The sequence below is a fragment of the Folsomia candida genome, unplaced genomic scaffold (genome assembly GCF_002217175.1).
Source record: "Folsomia candida strain VU population unplaced genomic scaffold, ASM221717v1 Fcan01_Sc004, whole genome shotgun sequence".
Lineage (NCBI taxonomy): Eukaryota > Metazoa > Arthropoda > Collembola > Entomobryomorpha > Isotomidae > Folsomia > Folsomia candida.
Window position 1 is genome coordinate 994386 of NW_019091196.1, and position 18615 is coordinate 1013000.

General features: G+C 33.8%; 2 protein-coding genes across 5 annotated transcripts in view; one reads left to right on the forward strand and one right to left on the reverse strand.

Annotated features, from left to right (window-relative positions):
* LOC110848443 (hippocampus abundant transcript 1 protein) overlaps positions 1-11517 on the reverse strand; it is a 46980-nt gene extending 35463 nt beyond the window's left edge. The window contains exons 1-3 of one of the 3 annotated variants that reach the window (XM_035850785.1): positions 10911-11517; positions 10758-10803; positions 9987-10653 (exon numbers count right to left, since the gene is read on the reverse strand). In XM_035850785.1, coding sequence (XP_035706678.1) covers positions 9987-10073 — 87 coding nt within the window. In that variant the 5' untranslated portion in view covers positions 10074-10653; positions 10758-10803; positions 10911-11517. Of the gene's footprint in view, positions 1-870; positions 1637-9986; positions 10654-10757; positions 10804-10910 lie in introns of those variants that run through there. The other 2 variants (XM_035850784.1, XM_035850787.1) reach the window with 2 other exon arrangements.
* A 98-nt stretch (positions 11518-11615) lies between these two features.
* On the forward strand, positions 11616-12951 carry LOC110848591 (ribonuclease kappa). 2 transcript variants are annotated; one of them, XM_022095838.2, is made up of 3 exons: positions 11616-11818; positions 12204-12312; positions 12392-12951. In XM_022095838.2, exons 2-3 carry the CDS (start codon positions 12244-12246, stop codon positions 12623-12625), a joined length of 303 nt encoding a protein of 100 aa, XP_021951530.1. In that variant the 5' UTR covers positions 11616-11818; positions 12204-12243; the 3' UTR covers positions 12626-12951. The 2 variants fall into 2 exon arrangements, with proteins under 2 accessions (XP_021951530.1, XP_035706682.1); XM_035850789.1 differs by lacking the exon at positions 11616-11818 and adding an exon at positions 11908-12051.
* The last annotated feature ends 5664 nt before the right edge of the window (positions 12952-18615 follow it).

Sequence of the window (18615 nt, forward strand, 5' to 3'; positions counted from 1 at the left end):
TTATTTAATCCAAACCAATTAAACGACCAGAAATGAGCATGATAAAATTAGTATTGGCATATCTAATTAGCTAATAAATCTTAATACAAGGCCTTACGTGAGGAGAGACGAGGAATCAATACGAAACTTTTTTTCATAAGTGTTTCACCTTTACGCCCAGGGCGAAAAGTTTGAGAAGTTTGATATATTTTTAAAACATGCAGATACATTGGGATTCGATTTTGCAAAAAAATGCGCAAATTTCCACTTACGAAAGAAAACATGTATGCAAATCTATCACCCAAATTCATACCTATGCAGAAATTTCTCAATATACTGAACCTTTGACAAATTAAAAAAACACGCAAAAAAATAAAATTAAAAAAAATCCCCCAATTTCCCCCCAATGACACAAACTTATCAATTCCCTTGTTGGTTATAGATATGCAAATCTCTCACCCAAATATGCAAATTTAACTGAACCTACACAAACTAAAAAAAATATGCGTAAAAAAATCAAAATTTGCAAAAACCCCTGGGTCAACCACGACAAAATTAGCATATGTATGCTTAATTAGCCAATAAATCTTTATGCAAATCACGCAATTCTTTACCAAATCAATATTTTCTAGCTACAGATATGTGTGCAAATCTCGCACCCGAATTCATACCTATGCAAAAACTTGTCACACTAAAAACCACGCAAAAATTCAAAATCTGAAAATAATCCCCCAATTTTTCCTCTCCAAATTACACACATTTATTCCTAAATATTTTCTGCTCATAGATATGCAAATCTCTCACCCAAATATGCCAATTTAACTAAACTTTGACAAACTAAACAAAAAACACCCAAATTTCTTTTAAAAAATCCCTCCAACTAAAACTTACGCAGGCATCGTTCAGAAAACAGAAGAGGAATTTGATGGAGTAAAAGTCATTCCGATTCCGTTCCCTGCGTTTCTTCAGATCTGTTTCCGTCGTCGTCGTCGTCGTTATCGTGTCCTCATCCGAGGTCGCTGAAATTTTCGAATTCGACCTTCCACCACCATTGCAACTCGTCGTCGTAATCGACGTGCACGTGGTCGACGGTGACGACGAACAACCGGCAATAAAAGTAGGGGCAAACTCATCGGATGGTTGCATAGTAAGATAAGATAAGATAAGTACTTAACACTTGCACTGCATTATCGTCTTCTCATCTCCTACTAATCCGGCCGGAAATATGTATGGGATCAAGTTAAATGGACATTTTTAGGTCTAAATTGGCCCATTTTTTGAAATTATTTTTGAAATGGCGATGAAAGATGTCGACAGATGGTTGACTTCCTCATTTTTTTCCCTTTACATACGTTTCCGACGTCGGGGCAAAAAATGTCATGGCACGAAAGCCGAGTTTGTAGGATGTGTTATGACATGAGGTGACACACGTGGTGACGAGTAGTGATGGTAATCCGTAACCGATCCTATCCTAGGATCGTAAAAACTCGGATAGGATCGGATTTTCACACGGATCGGATAGAGGATCCGAGGATCAGACAATCTGATCCGATCCGAACCGATGAAATCCTAGGATCGCACAGGATCCTCGGATCATCCCATGTAAACTCGTTTCACATTTGGTGAGTTCATCACATGGCGTACATTACCCGAATGAGCCGAATTATTTTATTATTTTACGCCAGTTATTTTTATTTTGGCGTTGAAATCATACGAAATTGAATAATTTAAACGCCGAAATAAAAATAACTGGCGTAAAATAATAAAATAATTCGGCTCATTCGGATAATGTACGCCATGTGATGAACTCGAAATAAAGAAAAGCAGCTGGTAAAGTTTTTCCATAGTTAGACACAAGGTGTCTCACACATATCAAGTGAATCTTGGATCATCCGCGGATATCCTACGATCCTAGGGTCGGATCGCATCGGATTTCGTGTAGAACCGGGAGCCGATCCGATCCTAAAGCGAGCAAATCCGATCCGATCCGATCCTGTATTTATCCGATCCTATCCTACGGATCGGTTAATTTAGGATACGGATTACCATCCCTAGTGACGAGAAGGTAAATAATTTCCGGAAAGATTAAGTTGAAAACTATTTTTAGATGTTCAAAATTTCCTAAAATTGTTATGTGGTTTTTAAATATATATAAACTTTTGTGTATATTTTTCTTCTCTTGAAGGTATTCTCAAATTTTCACACGTGGTGGAGACAGGATAAATAAATTGCAAGATTAAGAAACGAGAGAATTTTTTAAGTGTCTAAAATTTCCTAAAATTTTATTTTTATTTTTAAATATATAAACTCTTCTGTATATTCTTCTTCCCTTTTGAGGTTAAAAATTTTGTACTAGTAAATTTCTAAATTGTACTAGGTTTTATATTCTTTAATATATAAACTCGAATAAATAGCACACAGAGAATTATCCAGTCCAGGTACCCACAAAGATATGCAAATTTTTTCGCAAAAATCTCTTCACATAAATTGCAACAGGTACATACATACAGATAACGTAACCGGTAACGTAACGATAAGCTCAGGTACGTACATACGTTCACTCACCCCACTTTTTACAATAGCACCACCATAAAAACCTCTTTAAAAATCCGAAACTCTCTCTCCAAAAACTCCAAACTTTTTCCACATCCACGTGTCCGTGTCCGTAAAACTTATCGTGCGTCTAAATGTGAAACGATACAAAAAAATTGCACATTACACCACGCCACGCTCCACTCCGAAACTAACTAACCAACGAAAATGTTAACGGAGGACACGACCCGGTTGGCTGGCTGGCAAAGTCCCCGAGAAATGTGCAACTAAAGAGTGAGGAATCAAAATTTGCGACTAAACCCAGCTACATGGCTCAAATAGTCGTCGTCCGTCTTCTTCTTGATTCATGACATTACAGACGCGAGTAGGAGCTCCTCGGAACAAAAATCTGGCTCTGGTTCTAACTCGTCCCGTGGAACAAGAACAGAACAGAACAGACCAAGAACAACGAAGGAACAAGAGAAGATGAACATATATTATATCACATCACATCAAATATCATGTCACTAAGGCACTCTTAGAAAACTGGTGTTAAATCATTATTTTGTACCGGAGTTATATGACTTTACCGGAACTGGTAATAACGGGCATTACCGGTTAAGATTTACCACTGAGAAACAAACTATTACCAATCGGGTAGAAAGTTATTACTAATAACTAATAGTTATTACTAATAACGGGCATCACGATTTGTTTAGTAATGAAAAATTTACCACTTCTTATAAACAAACTACTACCAATCCGATAGAACCTTATTACCAAATCTTTACCAGTATATATATCTGTCTCTACCAGATTTTTAACAGTGCACACACCACACACGAGCGATACTAACTAAAAAAATACGAGATGATGATCCAATAATACTCGTAATATTTCGTCCCATGTAAAAACTTCTGGGCACTATATTTCATTTCATTTTGTCATTGTAATCCCGTCTCATTGTTAAAAAAGTAGACTGTTTATCTACATAATTCAGCTTTTAGTATTTTTGGCATGCCATCCATCCCTCCGTCGTTCTATAGCATAGCCCAATTATTTACGTAAAGAGCACACGCCAACAAAATTTAGACTCACTTATTAAATCTAAGCACTAAACTAAACGAATCCGCATTGTTCTCAACAATGAACTTGATGAACTAAATTGTAACTGAGACTGCCAGCCAACTCGGTAAACAATACGATCTGAATCCTGACCTCAAAGAAGAAGACTGAACTGTCTGAACTTTATCAAACTTCAGAATTGATCCATTTTTAAATCACTACAATGTGATTCACAACGTGATTCTTGTCCGAGATATGAGGCACAATCTTGTCAAATCGTGGTCTGTACATGTACAAATCCATTCACCGTGAACGACGCGAGCAGAAATTGTTGATCATTTATTAAGGCCAAGAAACATGATTAATGCCGTGGTGTGGTAAATATTATTAGCAAAGTGTGTACATAAATCGTCGTAAAGATCACTTCTAATCACAGTAATTTTTCACTCCCACGATAAATATCTGGCACTCGTCGATTATTATTTCGGGCGGACACACTTGCATATTTTTATGAAAACTTTGCCCCAACGGGACTACAAGATGAAGGTGGAGGGAGGGATGGGTCAGTTAATTCCTTATCTTTTAAACCATTTAAATCGCCACGAACAACCAAGCTAAACCTGTCTGGTCATCTTGGCTCGCAATTCTTGACTAACTCGGCTTCACCTTCGCTTGCCTCGTGTACAGGTAAAACAATTTATGTATGTGCATACATACATCTTTACTGAGTAAAGTAAAGTAAAGTAGTAACACTCCTCAAAAAAAAACTGGCCAGACCAGAGAAGAAGATGTAGAAGAAGAAGAAGTGGACAAGATTTTTATTTCACTCACAATGAGACGAGCACATTATAGTACACACTCTTAAAAAACTGGTACTAAATCATTACTGACCGGAGTACATATGTACATGACTTTACCCTCACTGGTAATAACGGGCATTACCGTTTAGTAATGTTGGGGTAATGAAAAATTTACCACTTCTTAGAAACCAGAAACTACCAATCCGGTAAAAAGTTATTACCAAATCAATTTCAGGACGGAGTATATATCTGACTCTACCGGCACTGGTAATAACGGGCGTTACCATTTAGTGTGGTAATGAAAAATTTACCACTTCTTAGAAACAAACTGCCACCAATCCGGTAAAAAGTTATTACCAGTATACCAGATTTTTAACAGTGCATAAATAAATAAATCTGTATGTACGTTACATAGACAGAGATGCATGCAATCTGCATCCTCATAGCTCAGCTCATGCCAAACGACTAGTAAAAACCAACACGAATAGAATAAAACATTGTTATTATTACGATACTACTACGACTACATTTAGCACGAGGATAACGTTAACCTCAACCCGAGAAGAAGAAAACCAACCCAAACCAAACTAAACCACAAAATTGTCGAGAAATGAAACACGACTTTTATTCACAAGACAATACAATGATGCTAAGAAATCGGCACGTCAAGACAAGAGTGTGGGTTGCGAATATATTTGCATACGTACATACTGTGCAAAATTAAATCCATCCGAATCCCATATAGTCCTCTGACTGAATATGCTAATGAATTATACGAAAATACAGAGGATTATAAATTGAGTTTTGTGCGAATATTTGCACACTGTGCGAAATCAAATCCACCCGGATCCCATATTGTTCCTTGATTATGGCTAATTAATTATTCGCTAATAAAGAAAAAGTTATGGCTGGTGGATGCGGATGGTAAATTGAGTTTTGTGCGAATATTTGCACACTGTGCGAAACCAAGTCCCATATTGTCCTCTGACTGAATATGGTTAATTAATTATTCGCTAATAAAAAATGTATTTATGGACAAGTTACAACTGGTAAATTGAATTTTGTCCCGTCATCGTCCCAACAAAAATGGATAATATTAATTGTTATGTCATCATCATTTTTCTATTATGCCATGAAATCATCACTGCTTTTACATTTACTTGCGTGTATATTTATCTATGTATAAAGCTCAGATTTGCAAAAAAAAGGTGAAGGTGAACAAAAGAATAGGTTTAAATGAGAATATTTAACTGAGAGTGATCTCATGAATTTTAATAATTTTTGTTGAATTTTAACAATTTTCGTTGCATTTTAATAATTCTTCATTGAATTTTAATAATTTCCGTTGAATTTTAACAATTTCTCGTTTTATACACAGATCAAAAATTAACTTCGAATGTATATAATTTCACGAATTTTAGATGAACTGATGCTTACCTAATTCAACCAAATTGTGTGCTGTACGATACTTTAGAGAGAATTGACAAGTTGTCGAAGCTATGCAAGCTGACGAGATGAATAAATTATTACATACACTCTTCGAGGGTGTAAACTCTGTAATGTGTAAATTATGAGTATTATGACATAGTATGGGTTTGATGGACGCTACAAATTTGTCATAGTTGTTATTTTATTAGCTATACTTGTAATTATTTACTGGGTTGTGTTTATTATAATCTGTACATGACATAATTAATTGCAACTTTGCTAAATTATTTGCAACGACGTCAAACTTTAGCGAAACAAAGGAAGCAGCAAAAAATATGGCAAAAACTAAATAGCAAAGAAAACATACATCCGAAGAAGCCGGCCGGTCGGTCGTGCTATCAATAATTAATTAATCACATTTGTTCTTATACGTTCTGTGTGACTGGGCAAATTCAATTTAGCAATTTCTTCATTCGTGACGAGTTGCAGAGATTGATCTGTTTGAGTGGAGATGAATTTGAATTTGAGCTTTGGCTGCTTCTATTTTCAATTTCGACTTGAAATTTTGAGGAATTGTTGGTTTAAAATTGCAATTCGTTAATATCAGATATATTTACGATGTAAATTTTACATTCGAAAATACAGTCACAAAAAAAACTTCCAAAACTGTATACTATTTTTTAGTTCGTTATATTTTTCAAACTCTGTAAAATTGTTCATTATTTAAAGAAATTGATGTGCATATGTAGTGTAAGTAAATATTTTTGATCTCTCTATACGAAAAAGATGATAGATTTCGAGCATTTTTTCACCAAAATATTGCTAGTGCATAGTTCAAAATGACAAAAAGTTTGTGGTCAAAATTTCCCCAGAAAATTTGGCAACAAAATTTATCGAAAGCATTTAAATAAATATTTAAAATTCAAATTTTAAATTAGTAAACTACGTATGTACAATAATCCATCCATATTGTAAAAGAATGGTTGAAATAATTAGGAAATTTTGAAACCTCATGAATTATTATTTTTTAACTCAAGATCTAAAAAGTTATGACGCTAATAAAATTCGAAAATAAATAAAAACCCGTCGTACTCATGAAATATATTTATAAAATGAAACTACAAAAAAAACAAAGAATTGATATTTCATGAAACCGGACATAACCCAACCAACCAACCAAAATAATCTATACATACATTAACCATCCTGCATATAATTACTCATAATTAGTTACTCTATATTATCCCCCAATTACTCATGATGATATCCCGTATCGCAATTACGTACGTACGTAGCTTGTGGCTTTGTTTGTCCTTCTACTTCATCATCAACTAATAGATAGAAATGTCCCAACACGAAATGAAACTCAAAACGAGGCAATATTTGGATATTGTATGACACAATTAAGCCTCGCAAATATTTGCTCTTCTTCCCTATCATGTCTTCTTTCCTCTTTGTACGGACACGATTTCCTTTTGTGGGAGATAATAATTCGTCATAATTTCGATTCATTATTTATTCACTATTCCTTTATTTATATCGATAGTTAAGTGAAATATGAGTGACGTAGGAAGATCTAAATATTGACATTCACTAAAAAGAATGGAGGTCTCGCAGCGTATGCGAACCGATTTTGAGCAAAAAAGTATTAATCGATCGCAAATTTAATTGGGATGAAATTTGTGAAAGACACGATCTCCCAATGGGCACGTTTGGCAGAAATGTTTGCATCCGAAGAGGAGAAAATGTGCCTTAAAGTTGACAAATTTTACATTTTGCAAATTTACTGGACGTCTTCTCCTCGTGGGATGCAAATATCTCTGCCAAACGTGCCCATTGGGGATCGTGCTTTCGCAAACTTCGCCCTAATTAAATTTGTGATCAATTGACACTAATTCGCTCAAAATCGGAGAGCATACGCTGGGAGACCTCCATTGTTAGTTTTACAAGTACGGATAAAAAAAAATATTTAGAAACACGACCCAAAAACCCTGACCGTCCAATCTATACTTAAAATAGTACGATCTTTTCTCAATTTATTTTTTGTTTTGGCGTGTAACTTGCACTATTAAATTTTAAAAATATTTTTTAAAGCATAAATAATAATGCTGAATTAATCAAATCCATTAAACAAATTGAGACTCTGAAATATTTAATTCAGATTTATTTGTTTGGTCCATCAATTCATTAGTGTTTTGTTTTGCAGCTTGTCCTAATTTTCGCCAAATTGAAGATTTATCATCATCTCCGATTCAAGACAAGCGTTAAATCTCTATCTCCCAACCGAATCAATAACACGACTTTGTTACATATAAATTCCGACTTGGGCTTAATCCCGATTCAATATTTATTACTGTGCCTCCCATTCATCAATCAGTCAATGAATCGAGTCGATATTCCAATAAATCTCACATTTCTCACGTTATTTTTCTCAACAATAAATCTCAATTTGGTTGATACGATGAGAAAATAAATTGAGGCAATTCATTCACGCACATCTTTGTAATTTTGTACATTTCGTAAACTTACAAACTTTCACAGATATAATTCGAAGGAAAATAAGCTAAAAATTTTTTGTAAACTTGCTCAGATCAAGAGCGTCTCTTTATTTTGCAAAGTTTGTAAAATTATTGCACGAAAGTTACGGATTTTACAAAGTTACGAAGGACTGCGTAAGTTTTCAGAAAATTTACAAACATCTCCACAAGTGATAAGTACTTATATTTCCGCAAATTAAGGAAGAAAGTCAGGTTATAAATCTATCCTACCCAAATTCAAATGGTCGTGGTTACATATCTCCTAAAACTTTATGAAGGTTAAAAAAATTGGTGAAATTCAGACGCTAAAAATAGAAATTTATGAAATTTACCATTATACGTTATGTTAAGTAGATTCTTGCGGAGCGTGTGGATTATTGAGTTAGTACAAACCTCAAAGTTACAAAGGACTGCGTGAATTGCCTCATTTCAGAAACCTATGCAAATTTTGACCCGAATTTAACCTTCTTTAAGAAAATCTAAGAAATTTTTTAGTAGGATAATCGTCTCCTCCTCGTGCCAGACACCTGTCCAATTGTGCAACCTCATTAAATATTTGAACTTGAATCGATTTCATTCAAGTAAGATTCCAGTGCAGTGGCCGCAGAAGCGTTGGTGGGGACAGAGGAACAATGTCCCCACGGTTGTTCGATGTCGGCATCATCTGGCCATGTAAATAAACCCCTCCCCCTCCCTATCCTACAATGTTAATGTCCCCACATGTCCCCACGGCCATTGCGCCCAAGGTCATTTATACGTAAAAAAAGAATCAAACAGAAATTCAATCCGCCAGACTGAAATCAATCAATATATGCCTAGTCGATCTCATCAATTGTAAATCGTTAGGACCCAATTGTCTTCGAGGGTGTATTAAACAATTAGATTTTTTGTAATTCAAGATTTTGATGTGTTTTTTTGAAAATGGAAAACTATTGACTGTTGAAAATAATGATAGTTTTTTCTCCTGGAATTTTTCATACTGAATTTAATCGGTCGAATCCAGACTTATCCAGCTGTCAGATAAGTAAAACACGAGAAAAACAAATAACAACGAGACAATTTCTTATCTTAAGGAAATACTGCGTGTTTTATTTTTGGTGTAACTTCGAACAACAACAAAAGTGGGTCAAATTCAGTCAGTCATTGCTGACTTGTTAAAAAAACATGACAAATTTTCGATAATTTTGTTAACTGTAATCAATTCCAAATCCAGCAGGTGACAAATAACAATGCAATTCCGTTACATGGAATGTGATAAATATGTATGTAAACTACATAAATTATGTAAATATGTAGTTGCGATTAAAATGATGTTTGTGCAATTTTGCTAAATAGTAAATTATTTAAATGGATTAATTTTAATGTTAATTATTTTATGTGCTAAAACTGATATTGTCATTATTTAATGGATTAATTTCTATACTAGTCTATTAACGTGGTAAAACTGATATTTTTAGAAAATTTGTCCAGAAATAATTCAACGCCATAAATTGTAAATATACGAAATGATGATATCATTTATGCGAGCAGATTGCAGATCTAGTAGTCACCAACTAAAAAATAATCATGATTTTTCTGCACAAAAATGAATTCGCCACCTTAAAATAGATGCAATAATTAATAATTAATCGATGGTTACAATTACCCGCATAATAGCCCAGGAACTCGAACCCCTCTTCCGTCCCCGCTTGGTCAAGTATCCGATCGATCTCCGGGCCGGGTTGCGTCCCATTTTTTATCCGATTTTTATGCGATTGATTACGATCTATTTCTAATTAATATCCACAATTAGCTTATCGGTGGGTGAGTCTAATTGATGGGAAGAGCACTTTTTTTAACCCATCGATTAAGCAGGTGATGGGCTAAGCAAGCCGCACATAATTTTAAGTAAGACACTTAAAAGTTTCCGAATTCTAAACTAATTTCCGTGTCGTGGAAGAAGAACGAATGCGAATTTGAGTCTTACTTCATTGTGACCGATTTTTTGCGTTTACAGCGACGTTTTTTGCGTGGTCAATTTGTTAAAACAATTATTTTTAGCGTATTTTAGCAGTTAATTGGTAACTTTAATTAAAAATACAGTCTTGCTTTTCTAGTAACTACTAGTAAGTAAGTTTTAAGAACTGTGCACTGTTTCTGCGTTCTGATAAGTCGTCATCGTGGTGTGGTCACTTTTAAATATTTTGTAAATGTAATCTGTAATTGCGCTTTGGTTTGGTTTATTAACTGGCGAATTTGACCATAGTTTTCTCCAGTAAAATTTGAGCTTATGGTCGATTGCTGCTCAATCTTGTTCCAATTTGCAATTATTCCTGTTTAGGAAACAAAATGAATCAGTCGTCAAGATTAGTCAAAATTAACGAAATACTGTTTTTATTTTAAAAATTTATTAACGAAGCCTAGTATAGTAACAGACCTGTCTCTTATCTTGTCGCTTATCCAATCCGCTCCTCCTTTCTTAACTGTAATCAAAAACGCTTATATAAATATCGCCAAATTCAGTCAAAATTAACGAAATTCTATTATTATTTTTAGAATTTCTTAACTAAGCTTTGCTCAATTAACAGACCTGTATCTCTTGTCTTCTCGCTTATCCAATACAATCCAATCCACCTCTTTCTCAACCGTTTCGTTTACCGTTGTTCTTATCAAAAACGGTTATACAAATTGAGTTCATTTTGCAAAAATCCGATTGCTATGTATTTGCAATTCTGGTTCGTGGCCTGGCAGATGGGCAATTTTTTTTATTGTTCCATTTATATCTCGTTGTCGAATGTGTCCAGCCCAGAGAGAGATAATAAATTAATTATGACGAAGACAAGTCAGCCCGTGACGATTTATTGTTATTATTTTTTATTGCGCAAATAATTTGCAATTATTTGGGATCGCACGCACGTTAATTTCAGAGTTCAGGCAGTATGTGGCTTTTATAAAGGATGATGATATTATTGTTACTCAGTTAGTAAAGTCAGACTTTATCCCACAGCAGTTAAAGTTAATTAAGGTGAAGAAGAGTGAATTGATGACGATTAAAAGAATACAAGTGGAGAATTGAGCAATAAAAATTCAAGCCTACCGCCACACTTTTCATTCGGGGGAGGGTAACATTTCCTAAAAATTTATAAATTTCTGTAAAAAATGGGGAAAGTTTTTTATTTTGGATGGAAAGAGTTGTTTAAATAGAAAATTTCATGATTTTGCAAAAAATTGTTAAAAATTTGCAACATTCGCAATTCATGAATCGTTTGGGGTAAAGGTAGATGTGAGACGGGCCGGGAGGTTTGAATATCTTGTATTCATGAAAATACAGACCCACCCAGAAATAAGAAACTGCTGTGAAACAATTAAATTTGCAATATTTTGTAAAATAATTAAATTTTAAAAGTTTTTCTGTAATTGGAGAAAGAAGTTGGGAAGCAGGGGTGGAATTAGAGTCAAAGGGGAACGATTTGTGGTCAAATATTTGCAAGAAAGTTGGTAAGAAAGTGATTATTTTGGAAAACTTTAAATTTAATTATTTTTTCGTCGTATTCGTTTTGAATTAGTTATGCCAATTAATTATGTTGTAAAATCTGCACTTAAATTCCTACACATTAATCGTTACGTTAGGAAACTAGTGTCGTAAAAGCAGTGAAAGTGAAGCTAAATGCAATTCTAATTAACTTTAATCATTGTCAACTTCACACTTTACAGGATTCTCTTTAAATTAAGTACGCCAATGAATTATGTTGTTAATTCTGCACCTAAATAGCTACACAGTAATCGTTATATTAGGAAAATAATGTCATAAATGAAATGAAAGTGAAAGTGAATTTAAATGCAAGTCTAATTAATTAAACTTTAACCATTGTCAACTTTACAGGTCCCCATCACCACCCACCCATTCACGCACTTTTGGCATCATGGCAGTCTGCGGTCCTAAATTATCCCTCTGCTGTCTCCTTCTCAGCGTTTGGGGGGTTATCCAGCTCGTAAGAAAGCTGAAATTCTAATCTATTTTTGTAAAATCTTAATTCTCCATCAAATTTAACCTCTTCTTTCTCTTTGCAGGGTTTGATGGGCATATTTTTCTACGTTAAGAGCGTCGCCCTCGTCGAAGATCTCGAGCTGGGCGAATACGGTCCACATGAATATCAACAATTCTACGCCGACGTGGATCAAGCTTATTCCCAGAGCGCGTACAACTGCTGGATCGCGGCTTGTCTTTACATTGGCACCTTCCTCTTCTCCGCGCAGCAATTTTATTCCAATAATAAGAGCAGCTCGTCCCCCACGGCGTTCTAATTAGAAGGAGAATGATCTGATCTAAAAATATAAAAATTTCCTGATTTCTTTCCGAGAATTTCGGAAAATGAAATTATGTATCAAGTCAATTTTTTTTGCGTTCCGATATATTTCTTGCATTCCAATATAAGATTATTTCCATACGTATGTATAATCGTCTCGGGTAAAATCAATTGTACTTGTAATTTCGAAAAGTAGTTAGTGGGCAGGGCACGTAGAATAGATAATGCAAGATGTCGATAAATGTATGTACAGTAGTCAATTCAGTCATTAAATTTAAATAAATAAATGTTGAATCAAGATTGTTGATGTATACTAATTAGCAAGAATCGTCACTTTATGTGCAATATTTTATTTCGCAAATTTTTTAAGATCACAATTTCGCTAATATGATAATTGTTCAGAAATTAAAAATTTTGACATACGTCACCTGTATCTTTTCTATCCATTATTATATGGGAATTATTATAATTTCCCGTAAGTGGTTTTACAACTTTACAAAAAAAATGACTTACAAAAATTGTCTTTCTCTCAAGATCGAAGAAAGTGAGAATTTAGTTATTTACACGAGTTAAAGTTCTGCAATTAATTAAATATTATGCAAAGGGACTAACATTTTAATAATTTATTTTTTTAAATAGGGCCATCACGATAATTAAGTAGAAAGTAATACGAAAATTTAGATTTTAAGTGTGTGAATTTTCGCCAAACCTCGGCTGGATTCTGAGAAATCTGTCATCTTCCGGAAATCAAAAATTTATTTGTCAAAAAACATGATTTGGAATAATTGTCGGAAAATTAGTACAGCAGGTATCTCTGATTTTGATAATTTAATAATTTATACGAATTAACGTTTTTTCAATTAATTAAAAGCACAAATGGAGTTACATTTTTAAAATAAATTTTAAAAAATTACGGTCACCACGATAAATAATTGGAAAAGCAAAGCTTTACTTTACTTTGAGGTGAGGAAAATACATTTTCAAATACAGTATTTTGAGCTCGGTTCTTCCCTTAGTTTTTATTTCCTGGGCTGTTACACCCACAAAAACATGAAAAATCTGCATGGAGAAGACAACTGTCTGTCGAAAATAGAGGTTTTCTGAAGAAATTAACTTTTTCTTGCAGACAAAATACAATGTTTTCACGATTATCACGATTTTCACGAAGTAAAAACAAATATTATTTATTTTTTTCATAATCAAAATAAATTTTTTTTAAATACATTTGTAAAATTTATAACTCTTTGTACACTTTAACGCCGAGACTAACTTATTATTTAATTCTTAATGCGACACAAGAGTTTAGATTCAACTTCATGGGGTTCGTTTAATTTATTGCGTTGATTACATATTTACAAATAAAATAATTTTATGATTCTAAAATGTGAACATTTTTAAAAGTTCGAAATTTCTTTTAAACTTGAACTAGTTATTTCAAAAAGCAAAATTATTTTTATTAATTAATTTTTAGTTAATTTTAAATTAAAAAATTTTTCAACCCATGCATTCGGGGTTATTTTTATTTTTTTGCAATAATTGCAAAAAAACAATTATTGTTTTGAGTTATTTAAGCAAAGTAAAAGCAAAGCTTAGATTTTAGTGTGTGAATTTTTGCAAAATCTTTGGATGATGAGAAATCTGTCTATTTCCGGAAATCTAAAATTTATCGGTAAAAAATACTGCACAAATTATCATGAGGAATGAAAAATTTCATGAAATTTCAGATTTTTTGTGCTTACTTAAGAATCTTCATCCTGGGTGTCCATGAAATTCAAGTTATTTGATTGTCATGTACGCTTGTTCTAGGAGCACAGCGTTGGATTTGGTTTACTTACGGATACTAAAATGCAAAATATAGATATTTGTTAATTCCGATGTTAAACTCGATTTAAAATTAGGAAAAACAATCTGTATTTAGAGTAATGTGATTGATATAAAAAACGAAATTCAATTTTTTCAGTTTTTTTTTTGAAAATATTGTGCCTGATGAACATATGCATTTGTGGTATTACTACTAAAATTCTGAAAATTGTATGTTGTTAGAGCTAACAACTAAGATTTTTAGAAAATCTTACCTACAGAAAATTACTTATTTTCTGCAAAATAGTCATCAGAGAAAGTTGTGATTTGCAAAATTTTCCAAAAGGTCATCAGAGAAAGTTGTGGTTTACACAATTTTGCAAAATAGTCATCAGAGAAAGTTGTGATTTGCACAATTTTGCAAAATGGTCACCGGAGAAAGTTGTGCTTTACACAATTTTGCAAAATAGTCATCAGAAAAAGTTATGATTTGCACAATTTTGCAAAATGGTCCCCAGAGAAAGTTGTGATTTGCACAATTTTTCAAAATGGTCACCGGAGAAAGTTGTGATTTGCACAATTTAGCAAAATGGTTATCAGAGAAAGTCGTGGTTTACACAATTTTGCAAAATTGTCCCCAGAGAAAGTTGTGATTTGCAAAATTTTGCAAAATGGTCATCGGAGAAAGTTGTGATTTGCACAGTTTTGCATAAATTTAAGTTTAATTTTTATTTAAAACTATGAGTCACATAGAATAACCTATTTATCAAATCTTCTCGTTTGCTCTGGTTGAGGCGTTCTGGAAATATCTCGCTTACGGACGGACAGACAGACAGAAAGACAGGATTACATATTAAAAAATGATAATAAATGCTACTGGAGATCGATAAGATTTTTTAAATATTTACAAGATTAATTTTTTTACAATTCGATTACAGAATGGAGACTATTTACTAAATAAACTTTTTAATACTTAAATTTTATGATACATACATATGCACATATATCGTACGACGTAATTTGTCTCTTTTTTAAAGACCTGTTTAATAATACGTCATATGATGTAATTTACGTGAGTGAAAGTGAATTAAGAAATTCTTTATTTTAACATTATTTAAATAATTTTATAATATCTGATATAATATTTAAACCGAAATATAATTACCATTTGCCTCCACGGCAAAAGAGATGATCCCGATGATAAAAGGGGTTATCATGGTTGATGGTGTAAGAAGTATTTTAATTCGTTTAACAAATAAGTAAGTACACTCACAAAGGATCGTTTTGCAATTAACTTAAAGAAACAAAATGTCCAGGCAGGCATTTTTAGGTCACCCAGTTACACGTGTGTAAACAAAGACGAGAACAATGGACTGGATTGGACTTCTTCCGGGTTGATAATTAATTAACGATATGACGCAATTCGAATGTCTTTACTCGTGATAAGGTCGATCCCGGATGGAGGTTAACATGTAAGGGATGGGGCTGTGCAGAAAGCATGGGGGGATAGGGGTCAGGTCAAGGCATCCTATCCGTCCCATGTTAATTATCACATGGGACATATAATCATGTAGGTCACACGGGGGGTGGGGGGGGATAGGGGTCAAAATTTCCCGGAAATGGATCACATTCTTTATGTTATGTCCAGCCCCGAAGACAATGCTGACCTAGATAAATATTTAAAAACAATTGACTCATAATAAGTTTATAAATTTACAAATAATTCACTCCAACCTGTGTAAAAATATATTTCTGAGCAGTAAATTTTATAAAGGTTTTGTAAGTTTATAAATTTACGAATATTGAAGTGAACTGCCTCAGTATTCATGGGAGCTTTACAATTTTGTAAAATTTGAGGAGTTATTTTACTCTAGTTTTAAAGACATTGCTGTCTTCTGATATTTTGTGGGGTGAGAAATTTGACAAAAATTACATGCACAGTTACAAAACTTCGCGTGAATGGTTTTAATGGTTTGTTTGTATATCCACGCCGAGACGGATTTTTGTAAGTTTACGGAGTTACATATGCACAAATATCTAAGCGAATTGTCTCAGTATTTAGGTAAGCTTCGTAATTTTATAAATTCTGTGAAGTTATTGTACTCAATTATTCAAAAGTTTTAAAGACATTCCTGTCATGAGTGAAAGACTGAGATTTTTGTGGGTTGAGCAATTTTACAAAAAATTGCAAAGTTACAAAGTTTTGCGTGAATTGTCTTATCAATTGTTTTTTGTTTATGTATGATTTTTTTTACCATGCAATTTTAGAAATCGAAGCGCTTCTATCCATCCGAGTAAAAGAAGCAAATTCAGCCTTCCGCTGAATTTATGCATCTCTGAGAAATCGGTAGGTTGAACAATTTTACAAAAAAAATATAAAGTTACAAAGCTTGGCATGAATTGTCTCATCAATTGTTTTTTATTTATGTATAACTTGTTTCTTACAATTTAATCAGGAAATTCGTGAAATCGAGACGCACCAATCCGCGCTGCTCGGTCGCTTAAAAAATTTCCCCTGACGCCACCAAACGCCATCAACTCGTCTTCCTCCCCGTCATCCAGCACATTTTACATCTCGACGAAAATTTTTGTGGGTTGAGCAATTTTACAAAAAAATACAAAGTTACAAAGCTTCGCGTGCATTATCTTATCAATTATTTTTGTTCATAAATGAATTAGTTTCTTGCAATTTTACAGAAAATTTTAGAAATCGAGGCGCTCCAATCCGCCCTGGGCTCAGTCGCTAAAAAATACAAAGTTACAAAGGTTCGCGTGAATTGTGTTACAAATTGTTTTTTGGTTATATAAAAATTTGTTTACCATGCAATTTTAGAAATCGAAGCGCTCAATCGCTGCGCTCTGTCGCGGAAAGATTTTTCCTGACGCCACCAAACGCCATCAACTCTTGATCCAGCACATTTTGCAAAATTTTTATCCTACCAACAATGGAACCTTTTTTCAAGCTACACGGGGATTGTCTAACGAGTTATAGTAAAAAATCTGGCAAAAATTAGGAGCCACATAGCGCTTATCTTTCCGTTGAATGGCCCGTTTGAAGACAAATATTGGCCGCAAAGTTCAATTTTTTCGTAAATTTCCTCTCCACGTGGTGAAAACCAAGGCGCTCTTGGGTGCTTTGAACCCATATATTTTTCTTCAAAGGGGCCATTCAAAGCAATGATAAGCGCCACGTGATTCCTAATTTTTGGTTTGATTTTTTGATATAACTCGTTACCCAATCCCGGTGTAGCTTGAAAAAAGGTTCCATTGTAAATGTCATTTTAACCGTGGCTATCCTTGCCTACAGAGAAAATGCTCAGGTAATCGTCGTCTTCATCGTCAACTTATCGTCAGTCCGTCCCTTAAGATGACGACCCACCATTCCGGACCCAGATGAATTTATTCATTCATTTACGGTGCATCGGAGCGGTCAAATAGTCCGTGGAGTCATTCGTTAAGGTGGCATATTATGCGGGGTTTGAATTTGAATATGTGTGTCTCAACTTTCCCTTCTTCCTTGTATCCAAATGGCGATTTGGAATTATTCATCTCTGTGGGCTTTTTACAATATGAAGATTTTACAAAATTACGAGGGTAGAAATTTGATTTTTTTGTGAGAAAATGAATATAAAATAGATTAAAAATAAGTAATAAATAAAAATTAAATATTTTCTCATTAGAAAGATAAATTTCTACCCTTGTAACTTTGTAAACCTAAAAATATAATGGCACGTTAATATAGTGCATGAATAGCACATGCACTGGATCTTACTTAAGTCATTAGCGTAGAACTTAATGACTTTAAGCAATTAAAAAGAAATTAATCTCTGAGATTTGTAGCTCCTCCAGATCATGAATGGTTATAATCATGATAAAATAAACTGGTCAAACATACATTTGTAATTTTTTAGTGATGATAACTACTTATCACTGCACTGATATAGTTGCCCAAATAGACTAGAAAGGCTAAAATATAAATATGCACAAATTGTATAAATAAATTTGTTCCGTTGATTTATTTGGTCAGATTATGAATCACGGTCTTATCCAGTGACCGCGGAAGCGTGGGGTCAGAATGTAGGGACAATGTCCCCACGGTTATTCGATATCCGTATCATCTCCCCATCTTATATAAACCCCTCCCTTCTCTATCCTGCAATATTAATATGTCCAGATGCCCCTCACAGC

What these genes read in the sequence shown, in the direction of transcription:
- LOC110848591 (XM_022095838.2), top strand. Translation starts at nt 12,244, where the DNA reads ATGGCAGTCTGCGGTCCTAAATTATCCCTCTGCTGTCTCCTTCTCAGC. An exon ending in TTTGGGGGGTTATCCAGCTC is followed by an intron (nt 12,313 to 12,391) that starts GTAAGAAAGCTG and finishes TTCTCTTTGCAG; the next exon opens with GGTTTGATGGGCATATTTTT.